We start from the raw sequence: 23,821 nt of genomic DNA on the forward strand, positions 1-23,821 counted from the left end.
ACCTTCTCTTGTGGATACGTCATCCCACTGTCTGAATCATCAAGTAGACGGAAGCAGAAACAGGATTTATTGGACAAGGTAAACATTGTGCTACCTTGCTCCAGAAACATCTCCTTCCCCCAAACCTGCTCCTCCTCCTGTTCTCATGAATATTGGGGAATTAATGCATGCAGGGAGGGAGGCGGCAGGGACAAAGAGAGAATGCAGAGGGAGGAGGGGGGTGATATCGTCAGAGGCTGTGCGCAGGCTCTGTGAGCTGCTGGCTGCCTATTGATTGGAAAACAACGGGCTGTGGGAGGACAGATAAGGGAGGCTGTGGGCTAACGGGTGAGGGAAGGGATACAGACCGAAGCAACGACCATCTTTACCTCCCTGATTTTCTCTCTTTCCCCTGGAATGAGTGTAGCTGCTGCTGCTCGGGAGGTTTAGGCTCTGATTCTCCTGCTCTGAAGATCCAGGCTGCAGCATCCAGACCGACAGCAGCCTCTCCTGCAGGTAATCTGTCTCCATGCTCCCATCCTGCTGTTCACCGCACAGTCCTGACCCCTCTCAGGTCTCCGCTGTACACCATCCTTCCTCCATCCTTCCCTGGTAACCATGGTTTCCTCCATCTCTCCTTCTTCTCTCCTCGCTGCTCTTCTTTCCCTCCCCCACTCTCCTCTTTTTTCGTCCTCTGATGAGCTGATGACATGCACTTGCTTGATTTCCATTTCTACCACAGCGGCATGAATATTGTTCTGAAGTGGAATCCATTTTGGTTTTATTTATTTTGAGTGATTGTACACTCATCTTCAAAACAAATGTGATTATATAAGTGCCTGGAGTCATATTTTGTTTTGGCCATGGGTCATTTGAGATGTGAGTGATGTTTTCATTTCATATTCCTGATACACAGTAGGCTCACAGTAATGGATTTTAATAGCATTTGAAAAAAGAAGATTCTGAATTAAATAAACCTCCATATTAAAAAAAAAGGACTTTCAGCACATGGAAAGCTTGATGTCTTGAATTAATCTGCAGTGGAAGAGGTGTTCCATTTTTTGTTTGCTCATGTTGTGGTCCCCCCCCCCCCCCCTCCTCCCACAGTAACATGTGACTTGGTTCTCTTGCATTACATGACCTCTGATGAGCTCACATGCATGCTGGTGAACCCCTGAGACACACCTGAGACCCCCGCTGACTGTGAAGGTCACTTAGAAAAGGCTGACACTACGCAGAAATGTAATACCTGCACATTTCAAACACATCCACCATCCATACTGTGTCAGCTTCCATGGGATCAGATTATATTCAACTTTATTGTCCTTGTTGAGTATAAGACAAGGAAATGCAGTTAGTATCTAACCAGAAGTGCAAAACAGTAGTAAAGTGCACAGTTATTCATGATACAATATAAATATATAATGTATAACTGAAAGTATTTACATTATGAACAGTCTAAAGCAGTATAACAGCAGTACAGAAAAAGAAAACACTGTATTCATGTATGAGACAGAATAACACAGACTGTAAAACCTGAAACGTTGACTTTAATTGAATGTATTATGTTCCACATGTTCCACATAACTGTATTAGGTTAGTTGAAAGCTATAATATTAAGTTTAAATACACAATATTATGTTCAAATTAATATTATTGCTTTGAACTACTAACCTAATACAGTTATGTGACATTTGTTGACGAAATACATTTAATTAAAGTCAACGTTTCAGTTTTTTCACTGCAATATAGAATAAGTATGAGTACTGAAAATATAGTTGTCTGGACAGTTGTTGTTTGGACAGTATCCAGGGTGGGAAACTGTTTTTTTACCTCTCTTTGCTACAAATAAATATTCCAGAATCAACCATGCAGGCAGTCAACATGACTGGAAAGTGCTGGTAGGAAATTGAATTTGTGATTTCCCCCCTGCCAGATATTCACTGCTTCAGTGCCTCCAGGAGTACCTGTGGCAAGGTTAGAGTCAGCTGATAATGTTCCTTATTTGAGTAGACCAAATAACCTTAATTGGATCTATTGATGGACGCATGTCAGTCACTGTCACACAGAAGGAGTGATTCATTTCTCTGCTGCAAGGATTTATATTAGATGAAGTCGTTTTCTCAGCAGAGAAATTAGACGCAAATGTTGAGCCAAAAGAAGAGCGGATGCATTTTAAAAAGAGGAGGCAGGGAGGTTTCTGGCTGAGGATGGAGCAGCACTTTGCTGATGGTGTGATGAGGAAGAAGAGGCTGCACAAGCTGCTTTTAAATGGGCTCCTCTGCACTCACCCACTTAGGCCAGGCCACGGTCCAGCGGAGAACAGAGGATGAAATATAAGCCTCACTCAGTAATTACACTGAAGACAGTCAGACAACATGACAGAGGTTCACCTCCTCTAAAGACTTCTGACTGCAGCAGGAAGTGCTCCACCACTGCTGCTTCTGTTGCAGGTTCACATCCATTCATTACTGCTGTTTCAGAAAGTAATGCCTGTGGAAGTGATTCATCACATTATCTCATCCATTTACTATGGGGAAATCTCTAATCATATCAAGTGAAAGGACCTCAATATGAACTCTATGGATGTTGAACTGAGACCTTCATTTAGGCATGGGAACGTTTGGAAACAATGAATGTTCTTTTGGAATTCCCATGTGATAATTATGTAAAAGGTTGAAGTTGGAAAGGCAAACAACATTTGGTATAAAATCAGAGGAATAGAATATACTCTGGACATTTTTATAGAGATGGTGATGTTTCTAGGAGAACATTTTCCCTACTCCACTTATTTGAATATTAAAAGGTATTTAGTACATTTTTGACCTAATGCAGTGTCAAGTGTTACAGTTCTATATTCCTTCATTATATTTTTCAACCAACAATTCCATATTCCATAGGACAACATGCAGCAAAGACCTTTAATGTAAATAGAGAGAAAAAGGCCTCCCAACAGTCAGTTATTGAACACACTGTGAACATTTCAATAACCACCAGTTAGTCAGTAAGTGCCAATGTTTATTCATACACAGAAGAAACTGAAACGTTGACTTTAATTAAATGTATTTTGTCAAAAGATGTCACATTACTGTGTTAGGTTAGTTGAAAGCAATATTATTAAATGTAACCTATTTAAACTTCATATTATTGCGTTCAACTAACCTAATCTGTTGAAATAATACTTTTAATTAGATTCAATGTTTCAGCTTTTTCAGTGGATTTTGCAGCCTTATTTGACAGGTATATTTTGTACCTTTTTTCAAAGTACCTTTCCTAAAGTCCCTAAAGAGCTGATGTGTCACTGTGATGAGTATTATCATTATCTGACTCAATTTATGATACAATTAAGTGAAAGATAAATGTTCATTTAATGATGTAATTATCAGATCCATTAAAGAAAACCTGCATTAACAATAGCCTTACTGTAATGTATCATATTCTATGACAGTTCCTATAGTTTCATGGCCCAGATTCTGGTAAACCTCATCAGTTGAATCCCAGAAGGTGCTCTTCATTAACTGAGGTTTACCAGTGAGCCAACTGGTTCTGGTCCCTGGGGGCCCCGGTCCCCTTCTGGCAGATCTACCTCCATCTCCTCTTTGTCTCGACAACATGGTGCCACTCCACATGAGGTGAGGCAGGCCTGATTTAGGAGAGGCCAGATAAATCCTTCTGGGAAACAGATGAAGACAGGTACAGACGTGTATGTGTCTGATTTGGTCTTTTTTAAAACACAATGCTGCAGCAGTGGTCCTGCCTGTCAGAGAAACACTGATAAAACCTAAAGGGGACATATCATGAAAACTCATGAGAAAATATATATGGAGTACCTAACCCACAGACTGTGAACGTGAAAACACAGCCCAGTCTGTTTGTGTGCTGCCTGGGAAATATCCAGCTATTTAGATGTGGCTCCCTTGCTGTGTTATTTTGACAGAGGGTGAATACAGATGAATTCAGACAGATAGTATAATTATGTTTTTAGGCTTGTATCTAAAAACTAGCCTACCTTTTCCATCATCACGACCTGCCTGGGAATATAGGGCACACAGACTCAGTGACCTCTTTAAATCTTTACTTAAAACCACTTTTACACACTTATAAAAATATTTGTCATCTTGTCTTATCATTGCTTTTATTGCCTTTTTTTTGTGCTTATTGTACTCTTTCATATTTTATCTTTCATCATTTGTTCTTATCTTCACTAAGTCTTTGCATCCCTTGTCATTGTGTACTTTAATGGTATGCCTCACTGTTATTATCCCTTATATCCTGATTTTGCCTTTCCTGTAGAAAGCATGGAGGCCCCTCTCGTGTGTTTGGACGAGGAGTTCGAGGACCTCCGGCCCTGTCACATGGATGAGCTGGACCACCCGGCGCTCCAACAGTCCTCCTACTCCTCCACCTCCACCATACCGCTGAGCTCCATCACCAGAGAGGACTTTTCTGAGCTGGAGAACTTCTCCGAGATGATGAGCTTCAAGTCCATGGAGGACCTGGTCAACGAGTTTGATGAGAAGCTCAACGTGTGCTTTCACAACTACAACACCAAGACCGAGTGCCTGGCGCCCATACGCAACCAGACACACAGCCAGGAGGATGAGGAGCAGCTGCAGGACGAAGAGTGAGTTCACACAGTTCATATGGTTTATCAAAAAGCACAAGAATATAAATCTTCTCTTTCCTAAAGTGGCACAAGAGGTGGTTCAAGTACTCATAACTTTTACTTCAGTAAAAGTAGTAATACTTGTAGAGATACTCTGCTACAAGTCCTGCATATTTAATTTTGTATGTAAACAGTACTACATGTATTTGGTTTTTTTCACCATTGAACAACACTTATAGTTCATCAACAATAAGTATCTTTGGCTTACAAATGGAAATCACATTTGACATTACTGTACATACAGCACCCAATAGTAAGGGAGAGTGGGGTAAGATGAGCCAATGTTTACTTATGTTGTCCTAGGCAAGGACAAATTAGATAGAAGTAAAATGACAACAACAACCTTTACTTCCAGAAGTGTTCTGTCAATCAAAATGAATATAATGCATCCATCACAAAGGGCCATGAAAATATGACTTCTCAAAAAAAGGTCTGTCTGCTTAACTTGCCCTAGGGGGTAAATTGATCCGAGTCGAGGGGTAAATTGAGCCATCTGGGGGTAAACTGACCAATGGACTTTTTCAAGTTTAAACCTGAGCAGAAGTTACAAATATATCACCCTTTCTCTGCCACTACCTGCTTTGGTGCACTGTAGTGACACCTGTTTCCTCAACAATATAAATCACGTTTGGAGGGAATTAATGCCTGTAAAACCAACATGAAAGAGCCATATCAGAACCCCCCCAAATAGATATCCTTGTTAACGTAGCTGGTAGGTAAACACATGTACCAGTCTGTTGTAAATGTACTGTACTAATTTGTATAGTATAGTCATTGATAGTTATTCATGTTCAGTCAGACAACTCACGTGTTTCTTTAACATGTTTATTAGAAGCAGCATATAGTTGAGTTTGGCGACTAGGCTCGGGCATCATCACTCCACAGATATACATAGCACGATGAGTGATGATTAAATAACTAACCCCCGAGCCTACAGGTGGATGCTGGGATGGAAGCTGGGGTGGTGGTGGGGCAGGCAAGCAGCAGCAACATGAAACACAGCAGCGGTAGCAATGTGAACGCAATAGCAGGGCACTAACGCAGCAGCAGCAGCAGCAGCAAGCAATGCATGGAGAGAGATCTGGCAGGTTAAATAGAGCGGCATATTAAGGAGACTCTGTTTGGTTGGTTGTAGAGTGGCAAGGGGCGTTATGTATGAATGCAGCATAAGTGCTCGAGTTGACTGCCTGAACTAGCTCGCAGGCTTCGCCCCATTTCAGTCAGACAACTCAGGTGTTTCTTTAACATGTTTATTATTTATCACTCCACAGATATACATAGCACGATGAGTGATGATTAAATAACTAACCCCCAAAACTGCGTGGAGATTAGATACTATCCCCCAAAACTGCGTAGCCCGAGCCTGACGCTGGTGATGTAAGACTGATAAGTAGAGGGCCTGGCGAGCTACCACGTGGCCATTCCCCCTAAGCACAGCGGCTTTAAGGGGAATATACTACCTAGCGAGACTGCTATGTGTAGGCCCGGGAACGCCCCGAAAAGCCATCCCCCTTAAGCACAGCAGCTTTAAGGGGAATATACTACCTAGTGACTGCTATGTGAAGGCCCGGGAACGCCCCGAAAGCCATCCCCCCGCCAGCACAGCGGCTTTGAAGGGAATATACTACCTATATATGCTACCTAATGAAACTGCTATGTGTAGGCCCGGGAACGCCCCGAAAAGCCATCCCCCTTAAGCACAGCGGCTTTAAGGGGAATATACTACCTAGTGACTGCTATGTGAAGGCCCGGGAACGCCCCGAAAGCCATCCCCCCCCCAGCACAGCGGCTTTGAGGGGAATATACTACCTATATATGCTAGCTAATGAAACTGCTATGTGTAGGCCCGGGTACAGCCCCTGAAAAGCCACCCCCCCCCCAGCACAGCGGCTTTGAGGGGAATATACTACCTAGTGACTGCTATGTCTAGGCCCGGTACAGCCCCTGAAAAGCCATCCCCCCCCAGCACAGCAGCTTTGAGGGGAATATACTACCTAGTGCAGGGTTGCCAACTTTGGGTACCTGGCTGGAGTGAGATTTTGATATCATGGGTTTAATTCGGTTTAATTACACATATGCGCACGAAATGACTGCTATCGTGTCAGCAGCGGGACCTTAGCATATAGGATATATATACAAATACACAATAATGGACACAGACTATAAAGGGCACACAATTTCATTCACTAATGAAAGTCAAACATGTTTGTTTCCACAGTTTTATTGTGTGCCTGTCGCGATAAGCAATTAATTGACTTATCGTACGATAAATAAAAATGAACTCGATAACTTTTCTGACCTCGATAAATTGCCATTTACATGAGGATGTGACTAGCAGTTTGAAAGGATGTACTTGAATTATTATTATATATTATCATTATGTCAGTGGTCTAAAATGGTCATATGATACAACGGTGCCGACAATATTATCGTTTATCGCAATAATTTCTGGGAAAATGTATCCAACAAAATGAATTATCGTGAGAGGCCTATACATGAAACACACACACACAAACAAATCTACAGACTTACTCCAAACTGCCAAATATATGAATTAACACACTCTCACTCTCATATACTCTTTGACTCTATTTTGGCCTAGTAGAACAATAAGCAGCAGACTTTTACTTTTTTATCATTTCTACTGGATCTTAGATCTGCGCATGCGCAATACGGGTCGGCAGTTGCGGCTCCAGAGTATTTTTGTTGGGTAATCTATGGTAGGGCTAACCCATACAGTGGTGGGGCTCAAGTCAGTATTTGCAATGTAATTACATACACGCTCCCCCCGACAGTGAAACGCCACGCGTGAGGTTTAGATTATTTCCCTGTCTCAATCCAAATTGAACTGTTTTGAAATAAAAAGGCACATTTGTCTTGTAGTAAATAAAAAGGGCGACCTGGAGCCAATCCTGCAATTTCCCCACAGGTGAAAGAGTTGACATGCTGAAAACCCAACCCCTGCAGGGGGGTCTGGGGGGATTCTCCCCCAGGAGATTTTTTAAAATACTAACATAAAATACACATTCTGGTACTCTCTTGAGAAGAAAAATAAATAAATCTATTACTACACGACATATTTAAAAAAATGAATGCCATTTTAGTTTTTTGTTACTTTGTTCTGAAAGCTGAACCTGCTGCTCCTCACAGAGAGAAGAGGGAAGAGGCTGTGTGAATTACTTTACATTGTGGATAAGGGTGGATAGCCCCCATTGTTCTGTGTGTCAAAATGAAAGACAGCCCACACACCTATCAATCATCAAACCGTGGGGTCTTATTCATACATTTCATACAACATTACGTGTTGATAGAAATCAACACGTAATGTTGTATCGATGTATAGAGATGTACTACCGCAAAAGTATTCTCCGTCGGGACTTCCTGCAACAACACCACGCCGTTATCGTGATTCTGATTGGCCAGAAGACATTAGCAAAGATGTTCTATTGAGAAGACGATCACTACGTGACAAAAGTTTTCAAAACCGTTTCTAGTCTTCGGTATTCTTGTTTTTGGCGTGAGAATAGTTTGGGCAGCATGAGAGCGTGAGATTGAGAGTGAAAGCGTGTGTCACACGCCAGATGCGTGAGAGTTGGCAACCCTGACCTAGTGACTGCTATGTGAAGGCCCGGGAACAGCCCGAAAAGCCATCCCCCCCCCAGCACCGCGGCTTTGAGGGGAATATACTACCTAGTGACTACTATGTGAAGGCCCGGGAACAGCCCGAAAAGCCACCCCCCCCCCCCCAGCACAGCGGCTTTGAGGAGAATCTACTACCTATCAAGACTGCTGTATCTAGTATTGAGGCAGCGACAATAGGCGCGTTCACACCAAGTACTTTTCCCACAATAGTTCATGAGAACTTTAGTTCATGAGAACTCTTTTAGTTCTGATGAACTAAAGCAGATCGCGTTCACACCAAAATGAGTTCCTGGGGGTGGATTAGGCAAATGAACCGCTGACGTCGCTTCTTCTTGTTCTGCTTTGGGTTTACTGGCAGGCCGCAAACAACTTCACGGCGAGTACAGTAGGTGGCGGTATGCACCTTAAAGTTGCAATCCGCCATAAAAACGAGAGAAAAAGAAGAAGAAAAACCTCCCGCGTATACTGCCGTGCCCACCTGCTGTATATGAGGCGTCTGTTTACCTTCCGACCTCAGACATGAGCTTCGTCTGAGTTATTTAAGCAAACACAAATACAGATCGTCGACCAGTCAAATGCAATAGCAATGCTGATTCGGAAGCGAAGGCGGTTAAGAAGGATTGACAAAAGGATTGGACGACGACATGCACGCGCTACGCTACGTGTGAAATGAATAAACTGTGCCAGGTGTGTCGTATGCACACTAAATAGGCTCAGCAGCTAACACACCTTTATTATATATCCTCCTAAGAGCAACTGCATCCGCCTGCCATGAAACCTACAGAAACCTACGTGTTAGTTGTGGCCCATAGTGGCCTCCATTTGTGTCATGTAAAATGGGGGAAATCAAAAGTTAGCAAATCCCCATGTCATGTTCATAAAAACATTTAGTTTTAGGTCAAATAATTATTACACTGCTCTGAAACTCACTACACTAACTCCTAAGATGTTCCCTTACTATAATTAATTAAAAATATTGAACTCACAACACTGGTAATAACAAACTTAACCATTTCTCTTTCTATAAATAAATAGTGCTTGTGTTGGACGCCATTTTGAAATACAATGAAATTATCTTTTTGAAAGCCACAATAAATAAAGCTTCGCCAGTTTATAACTGATGAAACATGATGGTATCAGAATAATCACTTACATGTGATGTATAGGATGCTACACAGGTCACTGTAAAGATAAAGTGTCAGAGGAGAAATAAGCAAGCTTAGTTACATGAAATGTAATGAAAAATGTAAGATACAGGCTCCGTTTAATCGCCATGTAGGTTCTCTTTTATTGCACACTCAAGACAATATCAATAACAGCATCACGCTGTCCCAGGTGTGTCGTATGCATGTAAATAGAAGTTACAATTTTCAATATCAAATAAAGTGTCAGTAGTATCAAAACATATATATATATATATATAATAACTAGGGCTGTCAAGTTAACGCGTTAATAACGAGTTAACACAAACGCCACAAATTATTTTAACGCGATTAACGCATGTGTATTTTTCAACACAGTCTCACGGCATTTCGTGTTATAGTCACGAAATTAATCAATTGATTCGTGTTCACCAACACGATTTCGCCATTTTTTTCGTGTCACACAGAACGATTTTAAAAGCAATGTAAATAATAACAAATTAGAAGGAAAAATACATTTAAAAAAATACAGATTTAAGTATTCTGACACAGAACGATTTTAGAAGCAATGTATTTATATTGGTAGTATGTTTCATGCCTGCACCAAATAATAACAAATTAGAAGGAAAAAAAGATGAAATAAAATACAGATTTCAGTATTCTGAGGCTCTGAGCCATTTCTTTTCCTCACTGACGGCAAAAAAACTCAGACATTATACAATTTAACATAAAAGGGATAGGGTTAGGCTTAGGGTAAGATATTGAGTAAGAACATGTTTTTATGAACCACACAGCTTCTGGTCTTCCAAGACCCAACCGGACAAAAAGACGTGTTGCAGGCACGAAATATACTACCAATAGAAATACATTGCATTTAAAATCGTTCTGTGTGACACGAAAAAAAGGTGAAAATCGTGTTGGTGAACACGAATCAATAGATTAAATTAATTTTGTGACTAATAACACGGAATGCCGTGAGACTGGGTTGGTATTTTTTGTCCTCGGCCGCCCCGTAGTTTCAGAGCGCATCGAGTTTAAAATACCATCTACAAGCTGATGCTGACAGCCCCGCTCCTGCCGCCCGCTTGTGGCAGACCACACTTCCATGCTCACCGGCAGGCCCGGACTGGCCATCGGGAGGACCGGGAGGGTGTGTATATGTGTGGCGCGACTCGAGCGAGGCACACCTTACGTGTTGTTGTTGTTGTTAGCATCTGGTGCTAGCTAACGGATATAAGGAGCTGTTTCAATGAAAAAAGAGGAGCGACATTTTCGCCGACAACTGCGCCGAGCACTTGACTTTATGCAGGTAGCCAGACAGTGGGACAGTGTACGAAAAGTCAGCACACTCAGCACGGATAGTGCGCGCAACATGATTGCAGCGTCCAGGCAGCTCCCGTTCGAGCATTTATGCCTTGAGCTGCACATAGCTCCAACGATCCATCACAGTGTCTACACACACACACACACACACACACACACACACACACACACACACACACACACACACACACACACTTTGTACATAAGGTAACATTTAGAACAGATAAAGAATGTGCGATTAATTTGCGATTAATCGCGATTAACTATGGACAATCATGCAGTTTATCAATGACGACAAGTTTTTCTTAATTTTTTTATTGAAGGCCTGTTGGATTTAATCAGCTCGCTTAGCACTGCCAGAAGCCCAGCCTGAAAGGTATTTTGTTGCTCCACCTGGCGCGCTGACACCTCCACCTGGCGCGCCGCCGAGTCAGCATGGCGCGGCATCACCATGAGCAGCTGGTCGTCCGATTCCTGGGCCTTGTGTGAATGCAGCAGCCGTTCGTCGTGCATCTCCTTGGCACGCAGGTCCTCATTCTCCTTGCTGACCATGGCACGGCGGTCCTCCATCACCATGATGGTGTCAAGGAAGCTGTCATCCCGTGCCCGCTTTCCTAAGGAGAAATAAGCAAGATACAAGATCGCCTAGTAGGTTGTCAACAGAGACAACATTGGACATGGTGCAGATAGGGACAGTGTACAAAATGCAGGTGTAAAGTAGAAGATAAGATAGCATCAAATAGCTGATGCTCAAAGTGCCCTTATTTATTGAGTGCTTAATGTACGCTTGAACTTTGTCCAAAAATGATAAGTTTTCTTACCCGGATGTTTATGAGAGAGTGCTAAAAGTGTAAACGATGTATTTTCACGGTGTTTCATAATTGTACCAAGAAGGAAATAAACGTGATTGGTGGACATCAGTTCGATGCGTAACGTTCTTTCTAGACCAGAGTAGTTACAGTGAGTTTGTACGTACTTTTGCGTTTGGATGGTTGAAAAGGAGACGAGAAAGTGCTGCTGTTGTGATCCGGAGGGGAAAGCTCACTTGTTTCCAATCCAGAGAGTTGTCCTGCCTCGCCTGAAACACACGATTAGTGCCATGAGTTAGTGAAGCAAATTACAGAAAACATTACACACCTATTCACAAGTCAAAAACGTTTTCATAGCGGTCGAGAATGATGTTATTAGCCATGCTAGTCTGAACTGGCTAGCAGTGTTAGCCAGTTCTGGCTAGCATGGCTAGCTCGATCTACTGAGCAAATAAGTACATCTGAGACCAGTATTGTGCAGATTAAAACAGTGCAGTGCATGTAGTTTATTTTACCTTCGTAGTAGTCGTCGTTGGACAATTCACAGGCCGCTGTCCCGGCGCAGTGTGCGCTGTGGAAGATTCCCATGTCGGCTAACTTTACCGAACAACGCTGATACATTTTGCAGTTGGAAACTGCCTTCAGTAGAAGCTGCTGGATCCCATCCTCCGAGTAAATCACTCCACCGCTCCCATGATTTTCGTATTATTATTGTTGCCATAATAACTGCTTTCACAAAAGTACTCTCGTTGGTGCGCTGGGCTAATAATGCCAGCAAATACAATGGCCGCTCCAAAAAAAATTCAGAGTTAAACGGGGCGTGGTTTGCATTCCGCACAGCCAATCAGACGTATGAACTATTTTCTCCCACGACAGTCCCTGCTCTCTAGCAGGGACTGAAAAGCGGGTCAGATTAACTAATTTGAACTACTTTAGTTCCTGGGGCTTTTTGGTGTGAACGCAAATATATCGTAGTTCTGATGAACTATTGTGGGAAAAGTGCTCCGGTGTGAACGCGCTAAATGAGCTTACCCCCCCAAGCATGCAGCTATGAGGGGAATACACTATAATAAAATAAATATAATCTAACCCAGCAACCACCTGGTATGCAATAACAGAATCCTACAGATATACATCTTTGAACGTTTACTCATTCATCGAGTAATGCAAGAGTTCATGGTTGTTTGTGCTGAAAGGATCTCATTCCTGTGAAGCATGATGTAGCGCTGGTGGGCAGAAGATGACCGACGGCCCAGGATACTCAGGGTTGAGGTAGGCGGATATAGCGCTGCAGTTGTGGCTGCGCAGATTCTTAAACAGTGGGAACAGCGATCTGGGGGCAGGTCGCAGCTTAGGCAGAGATCACGCAGCTTGGAGGAGAACCCTCGTCGTTGGGTTTGCAGCCATCGAATAAACATGGGTGCCGACCCATGTGTCAGAGGGCAATGATGCGAGAAATTCAGCATGGAAGATAAAGGATAAAGAAAACAGTGTTAGTTTTAGCAATGATTATTCGGGGTTCCTTGACTCCCCAAACAGAACTGTCAGACATTGAATGTTTCAAAACAGTGTGTATATTTGATCTACAAAGTTAATTCAGTAAGGGTGAGATTATGCTGAGGATTAAAAGGTGAGAGGTCTGTGTATATTCGCCACCTGAGAAACCCATAGAAAGCTGTAACAGCTGCATCTGACGTTTATCAATGTATAGTGAAAGCCCTTTGCCTGAACTTATACATTAACCTTTGCACGGGTGCAAAGTTAAGAGGCAGTCTTTATCATTGCGTGGAGGACGTGCCTTCTTAAGGCCCTTGAGGAGCAAATGAATGAACTCTAGCGTGGCTTTATACTTAGCACTTGAAGATGCAGGATTCGAATGAAAATACAATTAATGCATGAACAACTATTATATCTATTGCATAAGTACACAGGAGGTTAGGACAGAAGAAGATAAAAGTACCAAGCTGAATTGTATGCTTTGAATCATGCTCTTGGTTGGAGGCAGAATATGGGAAATCCTTGAGGGGCTTGACATGTAGATCCAGAGTCATTTGGTTGAATGAAGGGCATGGCAAGCTGGTGGGACACACCACTCATTGTAAAATCCCCCAAACCAGCAGAAGCGCAGCATCTATAAGTAACTAGACACCGCAAGGTCATTATAAAGAATGAACATAACATTCCACTCGTCGCAGAGGGGCTAAGGACCAAAGATCTGAGCAATAACCATCTCTAAGGTTGCATTCATGCCGAATAGTCCGCGTCTTTACACCAGACGCAAGTGTATTACATCGTTTCATTTGCAGAAGGTTGGGTTTGCGTTCACCCAGGCAACCTCAAACGGACTATGAACTGTAAACTAAAGTCATTGTACGGAGATGCTTTTCAACATTTGCGAGACATTAAGCGGATAAAATGCAGATTCCAGCAATTTCTACAGTAGCCTGCATCATAGAGCATTGGCAGTTATTCTCATGCTGCTGTTAATCTGGAGAGTGTATCAACAGACTCTGCGGCCGGTGCATAGGATTATAAATCAGACAATGTGCATAAAAACATTAACACATATAATGAGACGTTATGCAGTGAGGAGGTTTCACCGATGACAGGTGGCTCTGATGTTATTGTACCACTGCCTTTCTCTGTACACAGGGGACCAGTGATGTAAGCAGTCACCAGAATGAATGCATGACCCTATAGGTTACTGGATGTTGCACACATGGCAAAACAAGGCGATGACGCGCAAAGTTTGTTCCCTAAGTTTTGATGCGGACTACGTCACACTAGCAATGAACCGCTCCAGAGTTTACTAGCGAGCGACCCGAGACCACCTCTTTTAGGCGGAGCAGAGGTATCGGACTGCTTCCACACCAATCCAACAAACCGCATCAAGGGGTTAACGCTCCAGGGACCGATTCAATAGTACTAAACAAGGCAGGTGTGAACGCGACCTAAGACTATAGTGCCTTAAGGTTTGGACAGAAGGCTAGAGCTAGAGCTAGTTTCCTTATAAATATAAAACATCTCTTTAGAGAGACTACCAGTGGAGACCATGATTGAAGGCAGTAATCAGTATTGAATGTATTACAAGTCTAATATGTAGTATAACGTAGAGCACTTTGAACACTTGGAAAGGCGCTAAATAAATAACATGAATTGTAATTATGGCTGTTCTGATGTGGGACAGCTTGTCTGGTGGCAGTGAAGCTTGCATCAGCACACTATCGAGAATGATACAGATAATTCTAGACGTGTGGAAGGGCTTCCAGTTCCTGTCTGAAAGAGGTAGGCCTAGCTGTTGAAAAGGTTTTAACTGGGAAAGTCAACTACTAGGAAATGGTTAAAAGATGGACACCAAGGGGTGCTTGCAGGTGTTGTAGAGAATCCAGCATAATGCTTCTGACGAGGTGTCAAAGAAACGTGGGCTACTACGGCAACCAAATGCACATTTGAGTGTAAAACTTTAAAATATATATGCCACAGAAGGCATATGTGATGTCTGCTTTCCCTGCCATGTCATCTACAGAGCATAGAAACGAGAAAAATCTTTAGTAGTTATTAATACTCTTGACAGAATAATCGTGAGGAACAACCCACACCCGCTCCCGAGACCACATCACTCCCGTCTTCCAGAACCTCCACTGGCTCCCCGTCCGTCAAAGAATCGACTTCAAAGTCCTCCTCATTACTCACAAAGCCCTCAACAACCAGGCCCCCCCCCTACCTCACAGACCTGCTGCACCACCACACCCCTTCCCGCTGCTTCCGCTCATCAGAAGCCAACCTCCTATCCATCCCCACCCGCATCAATCACCAGACCTGGGGGGACAGAGCCTTCTCCGTCGCTGCCCCCTCCCTCTGGAACTCACTCCCACAACCCATCAGAGACTGCCCTGACCTCACCACCTTCAAAAAACTCACAAAAACTCACCTCTTCAATCTGGCTTTTGATGTGTGATTGTTTTTGTATTGCTTGATTTTAATTTGACTTTAACTATATATATGTATTTGTTGTTCTTTTCTTTTCTTTTCACAATATCTGTAAAGTGTCTTTGAGCACCTATAAAAGCGCTAACAAAATAAATCTATTTATTATTTACTATTAATACTGTAATGAGTCATGACAAAGTAAAATATGACAGCCAGACTATACCTCCAGTTCATCATGCTAATTACGCTCAGTCATTATTAATTACAGTCATCATGTTATTATTATATACAACACACTTTCAGGGCAAAAACAGTGTCTCAGCAGGTCCCCCCCCCCCCCCCCCAGCTCCACCGGGGGCCATAGTCTGAATCATTCACTGTGCATGGTGCACGCCTCAGTTAGCTCCCACTCTGTGTCTGTCTCTGCACACCAGCTGACTGCAGACCAGCTGACTGCAGACCAGCTGACTGCAGACCAGCTGACTGCAGACCCTCCTCCTTCAGCTGCGGGCGGCCAGGCGGAAACACACAGGTCCTCACACTGTGTGGATATGAATCGAACTACAAATAGCCTGCCTGTAGGTGTAAGAGAAGAGCTTTGGAGAGGAATCGCATGATCTAACAAGCACTATTAAATTGCCCTATTAAAATAGGTCTGCATTTACTGATCACTGACAGATGCACATGGCTGTGGGTGGATGTGATCAATCTGCACGTTATGATGATGATGCTTTAAACTGATTTGTTGTGGCCGAGGACTCTTACAGATATAATAACATAACATCCGTTCCATCCTGCTCTGGGGTTTTTCCTAATAGTCCCGCCCCTTCCATAACCATTTTGCAAGATACATGAGGCCATTTCAAATCACCTCAAGCAGCTATCACTAGAAACTAAAGCACTGCACTTGTTATGTTCATAACTCTGACATTAAGTCGTGTTATGGCATACTGGACAATGATCGCTCTTCATTGGCAGGTGTGGTCTGATTTAAAGGGTATCTTTAAGTTGTGCCCTCACAGAAATGATGTCATTCTGCTGTTTGTTTGAAAACAGACTGTCGCACATTTTGTAGCTGACCGAGAACGAGAAGAATGATTTATGTCATGGCTGCGGGCCAACTAACACAGCAGGACAGCTCTGTGACATGGAGTTCTTGTTCCTGCTAGCCAGATGCCCCCCGCCCCTCTATTATGCAAGTGGTACGAGCTGTACATGTAATGGTTTGTAGTGTGCTGATTGCTGGTTCAATTCCATTTAATTTTAAGTGTTCCGTTTCATTCAACGACAAATGGGAAAATGTTATTATTGGTACAAAGCTATAGTTAGCAAGGTTAGCTTAGCATAAGGCTAGAAACCTCGGGAACAGCTCACCTGACTGTTTCCAAAAAAATTGTTTCATTCTAGTACATTACTTTAGGAGAGGTGAGGGTTTTTTTAAGAGGTTATTCCATTATTTTGGGCTGCAGCTACTTTGTAAATGTTAGCAACAATGAGGATTTGTTTTCTACATTTTAGGTTCAACTTAATATTAGTGCTTTCAACTAACCTAATACAGTTATGGGAAATGTGTAGACATAATACATTTAATTAATGTCAACGGTTACGTTTTTTCAGTGTGGGTTTTATTCTGCGAAACAAATATTCTGTTTAGCAGCATTTTGAATTCAAATGTATTTCATAGCAGTGTTTCATACTTCTTAACAGAGTAATAACACAATCAAAAGTAAGAAGTCCTCTCCCTGACAACAGTCCTCAATGTTTGATTGGCAATGAAAAATGGTTCATGCTGTTTATTTACATCAGTAAAACATTGAACAATGCCAGCACAACATTGTTTATGTGCACACAATAATGTCATCGTGCGGGTGGTGAGGTAAGCGGTCAGCTGAATGGTGTCCAGTGTGCCGGGTGGAGGCAGTGCCGGGGCAGCAGGCCTGAGCCAGCCTCTGAGGAGGAGGAGGAACACAAAGACCCTCTCTCTGCTCTCTGTGGTCCCGCTCAGACAGATGCTGGCCCCCGGCTGCAGGCAGAGACCTCCACCATGATGTGAGAAGCTTTATCTAAATCTCTGCTAAGGATACCTTTTAATGAGTAGTAAGCTGTTTTCTGTTGTGCATTGTTTCTCTGCAGCCTCCAGCTCTGTGTATTGACCTCCATCATTGACTTACCATATTGACATATTGACTAAGTTGCCGGCTGCTGGAGACCTCTTTACAACCAGGGAGAGGAAACAACACACCAAACTGTAGCCTGATGCTGTTTTACATGTCTCTGTGGTACTTTACCTCGGTTACATGAGTGCATGTGTGTGTGCTGTTTTGCAGTGTGTGGGATGCTCTAACCGACAACTACATCTCCACCTGGGACGGCAACGACTCTGAGGGACTCAACGGCAATCTGTCGGACCAGGAGGTACGAATCACTCCACGCCCTCATATATATTTTCCCAGGTTAAGATCTGGGAAAATAGTCTGTCCAATTTAGCTGTTGGGTAAAATCTGTTTTTTTATAGTTTTAGTTTTATATCAGTACAGAAAGACACAATGTGTCATTATGTTTTAGTCTGAGAGGTCCAACTGAGCAGCTAACATCGTCCTGACACTTTCTTTCTGAGGCTTATTCTCATGCTGACACTTGAAGACATGCCTGGCCAACCTTGACTGTGCTGCCATTCAGCAGAGCCCCCCTCTTCCTCTCTCTCCTTAATGGCCTTATACAGCTGGACAGCAGGCACTTAGCAGTCTGGGCCATGTTTGGGCTGGTCAAGGCCAGACTGAAGTTCCTGCCCCAGAGAGAGAGGAGGGTAGTGGAAGTGCAGCATAGTGCTCCAGTTCAGCTGCTTCCAGCCTTTAGTTCAGCTGTTTGGGAGTTTCCGTCTGTCTGAACCACATTTCAGAGTTGAAAATGGAATATAGTGGAGTATATTGCTTAATAAAAGGTGACACTAAATAATGTAAAACCTATCAAATATTTAAGCATAAGACTTTCTGTGACTGATCTCCACCATGCCAGGCAAAGTTATTTTAAGAAATGATTGTGGATTTAGCGCTTTGTCTCTCATTTATCACGAAGACACACTGTACTGTCCCAGCTGTTTCTTTGTTGCTCTCATGCTTTGTCTCCCTTTCTGCAGATCCACGAAAAAGAGGAGGAGGAGATGAATGAGAAGAATGACAACGCCAACTGTCTGAATGAAGAGCCTCTTATCACAGCTGATCAGGTGTGTGGGAGTGTGTTTGTGTGTGTTAAATAACAAATAAATCAGGGTGTAAAACAGGGGTTTGCCCATCAAGCATGAAATACATGATATCATCCCTGCAATCCTGGAACAAATGTTTGGGTGTGAACAGCATTAGATAGAAAGAAAGAAAGTGAAGGACCAAGAACAGATCCCTGAGGAACTGTTTGGACTATTTGAACTGCTAGATGTGTTATTCCCATTTTGATCCATATATTGTCTCCCTGCATCCTGCCATATCTTGTCTTTAAGGTCATTGAGGAGATAGATGAGATGATGGAGAACTCTCCAGATCCTGTTGAAACTGAGGAGGAGGAGGATGAGGAGGAGGAGGAGAGCAGCCGCTGCTCCTCCAGCACCAGCCCCTCCCTGCTGGAGGAGATCCGGCAGCTGTCCCTGGCCTCCAACAACAACTGCTCCTACGAAGGTACGTTTTCTTACAGTAAAGCAGTCCTTCAAATGGTAATACACCGTACACAGGTAGTACACAGGTGAGTGTCTGTGAAGCATGTCGTTCAACTTCAATCAAATACCATAGACCACCTCCCTATTCCCCCCTTCTTGCCTCCCTGGACATTATAGATATCACAATGGACAACATGATCAATGACAAACAAGCAAGCACAAGTTGCTATATCCATTTAATGTAACAACATGTTAACTTTTTGCGAAGAGGTTGGAGAGATGTGTGTCACCAGGACACCGTTAAATAACAAGTTTTGATTAAGTAATCCACATGGTTATCTCCTTTCAGAATAAATGAATTGTTAGTGTTAAAGGGCCCATGTCATGCTTTTCCGGTTATTACCCGTCCCCTTGTGTGTTATGAAGGTTTGTATGCATGTAAACGGTCTGCAGAGTCACAAACCCTCAAAGTACACCCTGTAGCGAGTAAAACTCTAACACAGAAAATACCTCCCCAAAACGCCTCGCTGGAGATACGTCATTGTCCATTTGATTCTTCCATTTCGTTCCGGGTACGGCATGATGTCATGCCGTACCCGGAACGAAATGGACCAATCCGTAGAGCCGTTACGTTACGTCCGCGGAGCCGTTACGTTAAGCGCCGCTGATTGGTTCAAATTGACCAGGCAGCAGCTCAGCTGATTTCTCCTCCCTGGCTGCAGGCTGATAACAGACAGTTGGGATCGTGGCGAAATTCTCTCTGCAGACCCATTCTCACAGCGTTTATCAACCTTTTTCTTATCAAGCCACACTTATTGTTTTTACTTCGGATGTGACTTTGTGTGTGCTCAGGATGAGTTTGGCTGTGTATCGCTAACAAGGAAACAACACCTCCACGGAGCTCAGCGCGATTCACAACGTCCCGACCAATCAGAGCACACTGTGCTCACAGGGAGGGTGGGGGCTGGAGCTATTGGAGCTACAACGAGCCGTTAAAGGCAGAGAGTGAAACTCAGTGAATACACGTAGTTTACAGAGATGCTGTATGAGAAACCAATGTGAGTTTGGAAATTGCACAATAGAAATCTATTCTAGTAGACCTCAACAATGGAATTATGATCAGTGGAAATGGCCATGACATGGGCCCTTTAAAATGTAAATGATGGGTTTGAACGTGTTGCTTATGTGAGGATTTAGCTTTTGATCTAATTGTCTTCACCTCGCAATGTCAGTGTTTCTCAACCTGGGGATTGTGATCCTCCAAGTGGTCATGAAATTAATTGAAATGGTTGCTTTTTTTCTCAAATCTCCCCTATGGAACCCTATCAATCTTATTAAGTATATCCTCTGAATAATCTATAGAGGTGATATCACTCTGTGATCGAACTGCCCTAAATTCAATTCATAAACGTTCAATATGCGTCAAAAATCCTTCTGTTGAAAGTTGGTTACTAACAACATTAAGTTGAGAACCACTACCCTGAAAGAGTCAAAAGATGAACACAGTTAAGTAAATTAATGATAATGCTAGTGTCAGAGAGACCACATGGTGTTGCAGTAAACATATCGTTTTGGTGACAAGTCTTTTCCACCAAATGGAGTAAAATCCAGCACTCCTGATTTAGATCATATTTTAGCATTATCTCTGATCCGCTGGGTACAGCTGCACAAAGTCAAACCCAGCTCTCCCCTGCAGGCCTGACTCTGATGCCCAGCTCGGGGCTGGTGGAGCTGCTGCAGCGGGTGGAGGCCACCATCAGAGAGTTCTCCGAGGAGCTGGTCGGCCAGCTGGCCCGGCGCGAGGAGCTGGACTTTGAGAAGGAGGTGAAGAACACGTTCATCACGGCCCTGATGGAGGTGCAGAACAGGCAGAGGGAGCAGCGGGACAGCAGCAAGCGCAGACGCCGGGACAAGACCCTGAGCCTGCAGGGGGGGGGGACGCCCCCTGTGACCGGAGGGAACACAGCCCCCACAGCCAACACAGAGAAGACCGGGAGCATGCCTGTCAAGGTGAGACACATGCCCTTAAATACCCTGAATTATTCACACTATATGAGTCTGTGGGAATGCCCTTTTACACACGTTATGCAAACTTGTTCTCCCGTTACTGACTGTCACTACACCAGAGATAATGTGCCGCAATTGCCCGGATTATCTCAGAAAATGTTTTTTGCGCATTATTCTGCAGTTTTCATTAAGTTAAAGGGGACCTATCATGCAAAATGCACTTTTGTACGTCTTGTATACATGAATATGTGTCCCCGGTGTTCCAGGGAACTCACCAAGTGTCAGAAAACACAACCCTCTCTATTTTCCTCCATACCCAAATCTCTAAAAAAGGGGCTGCAACGGATCTGATAAAAACTGATCCAGATTTGAACACTGTCCTGACGTCAGGACGGTGGCGCTACGGCTATTGGGCCAACTCCACCAATCAGGAGGAGACAGCCACGGCCATTGCCGTTCGAAAGCGCTGGAGACGCTGTAGTACATATGCCAGGCCTGTAGATGGTGCTGTTCTCACAGAATCAGCCCTTGCAAAAACAGAGCTAAAACATGTCAAATTGAGAAAAATGAGGCATGGCTAAAATGCATGATCTGTTTGGTATTTTGAAAAAAAAAAAGTATAAAAATGCCTTATATAGGTATGGTCCTACACTATATTATTATAATATAGCATGATAGGTCCACTTTAAGTGAATTAGAAAAAAAAGTAAACGCACAGTGCTTGAAAACTCTCCCTCTTACTTCTCATTGACTTTTGGCATAATGGATCTCAGGTCCATTAGCCTGTTAAGTGTCTTCCAGGAAAGATCCTAAAGAGAGCAGTGTTCTCATACAGTAACAGTCCAGTCTGTCCAGGAACAGAAACACAACCTAATGCATTTCCTCTCCATGCAGCAGCCTTAATGTGCTGACTGCACACCTGAGGCTGCATCACTGAAGGAATATTAATGGACACATGTCTTACTGATGCAGATGCAATATAAACAATAAAGCTTTTAGTACTGTGGTGTCATGATCCTGTACTGGATTCCAACAAAAGATACTCTTGGTCAGACTCTCAACTTGATCAAGAAAGCTATGATCAGCAGCCTTTAATAATGTATATTTTGTTGTGTGTGTGTGTGTGTGTGTGTGTGTGTGTGTGTGTGTGTGTGTGTGTGTGTGTGTGTGTGTGTGTGTGTGTGTGTGTGTGTGTGTGTGTGTGTGTGTGGCCCACAGCGTTTCAGCATGGAGGGACTGTCTAACATCCTGCAGACCGGCATCAGACAGACATTTGGAAGCACAGGAAATGAGAAACAGGTAAAGACAGAGTTCAAAGGTTTTAGGTCAAACCATTTATAGAGCATGTGTGCTGCATTTATGGTGTTGTAATTATACAATTAAATATTATACACCAGACACTAAAGAGAATGGTTAAAAATGAGGTTTTTGTTGAATTTGGCATTAGATGAACCTGTAACACACTCATAATGGACAGAGCCAGGCTAAATGTGTCCTTCTTTTTCAAGATCTTCGTTAACTGAACCATCAGAATCAGAATACCTTTATTCGTCCCACAGAGGGGACATTTACATCTCCTGACTCCAGCTTTATATTCATATATTAACATCAGAGTGGATTTCATATTTTCACCTAAATCATGGCAAGAGAGACAATTAGCATATTTCCCAAAATGTGGAGCTATTGCTTTTCCGGTAAAGTGCTGTGTTAACCCTGATCATTGAACGTCTCTGTTCCAGTATCTAAACACAGTTATTCCATATGAGAAGAAAGGCATCCCTCCAACTGTTGAAGACCTGCAGATGCTCACAAAAAGTAAGAATAGCCCAGAACACAAAGGCAAATACAAATCTACCAGCGGGTAAAAAGAGTATTCCCAGAGTTAAAAGACTTTATTTCCCACCTAGTTCTCTATGCCATGAAGGACGACAGTGAGAAGGTGCCTACATTGCTAACTGACTACATACTGAAAGGTAAGGAAACAACGTACATTTAGTAGATCATTCTATTGACTGGAACCCTTACCACAGTAGACCTGCATCACAACAGTGAAATTAGAGTTTGTTCTCTGATTGGAATATTGTCTTATTTCTCATTATGCTACAATAATCACTACAATAATGTATTATACATCCTCCTGTAGTGACTCATCACTGTTATGCTGTTTCCTCTCCAGTCTTGTGTCCCACCTAAAGCTCTGGAGGCCAGGGGCCACATTGTGACGGAGACTTCTTCCTGAGGGCTTTCCACCCCTCCCTGCCTCTGGCCCCCGCTGCATGACCTCCCATCTTTACCATTATCAATCATGGATCCTCACCATCGACATCACTGTATCCACCTCGACTCTGATTACTGCCTTTCGCTGAGCTCACCGCCCCCCCCCCCCCCCCCCCCCCCCCCTCCCCCCCCCCCCCCCCCCTGCACACTGCGCTCAGGCCGGACAACATGGCCTCCATCTGAAGTTCAACAAGTAGTTTACAACTGTAAAGGACTTCACTAACGGAGCATGACATGCTATTAATATCACAACACCACTTCGCTACAGGGATACAACATTATTTTGACTTTCTTTTTTTATTTCTATTCTCTACAGTCTCTCTTTTCTTTGTTTCCTCTAACATAATCTCAATGTTGCCAAATGTTTCAACATGTGTTCACACTGAGCTCTTTCCCACTG

General features: G+C 43.2%; 1 protein-coding gene and 1 long non-coding RNA gene across 2 annotated transcripts; one reads left to right on the plus strand and one right to left on the minus strand.

The window, feature by feature from the left end:
• The first annotated feature begins 234 nt into the window (after positions 1-234).
• On the plus strand, positions 235-23,540 carry fez1 (fasciculation and elongation protein zeta 1 (zygin I)). The gene is made up of 10 exons (XM_034117240.1): positions 235-495; positions 4,273-4,603; positions 17,819-17,906; positions 18,628-18,714; positions 18,985-19,159; positions 20,834-21,147; positions 22,363-22,443; positions 22,884-22,959; positions 23,052-23,117; positions 23,321-23,540. Exons 2-10 carry the CDS (start codon positions 4,278-4,280, stop codon positions 23,335-23,337), a joined length of 1,230 nt encoding a protein of 409 aa, XP_033973131.1. The 5' UTR covers positions 235-495; positions 4,273-4,277; the 3' UTR covers positions 23,338-23,540.
• Positions 11,327-12,121, minus strand: LOC117472115. Its single transcript, XR_004554881.1, has 3 exons — positions 12,077-12,121; positions 11,729-11,830; positions 11,327-11,366 (listed from the first exon to the last, which is right to left on the minus strand). It is a non-coding gene; the product is annotated as an uncharacterized LOC117472115 (long non-coding RNA).
• Positions 23,541-23,821: the final 281 nt, after the last annotated feature.

This window comes from Trematomus bernacchii, unplaced genomic scaffold (genome assembly GCF_902827165.1).
Source record: "Trematomus bernacchii unplaced genomic scaffold, fTreBer1.1, whole genome shotgun sequence".
Lineage (NCBI taxonomy): Eukaryota > Metazoa > Chordata > Actinopteri > Perciformes > Nototheniidae > Trematomus > Trematomus bernacchii.

Coding starts and splice junctions, on each gene's coding strand:
- fez1 (XM_034117240.1), top strand. CDS start 4,278: ATGGAGGCCCCTCTCGTGTGTTTGGACGAGGAGTTCGAGGACCTCCGG. Junction 4,604..17,818: donor GAGCAGCTGCAGGACGAAGA/GTGAGTTCACAC, acceptor GCTGTTTTGCAG/TGTGTGGGATGCTCTAACCG. Junction 21,148..22,362: donor CCGGGAGCATGCCTGTCAAG/GTGAGACACATG, acceptor TGTGGCCCACAG/CGTTTCAGCATGGAGGGACT.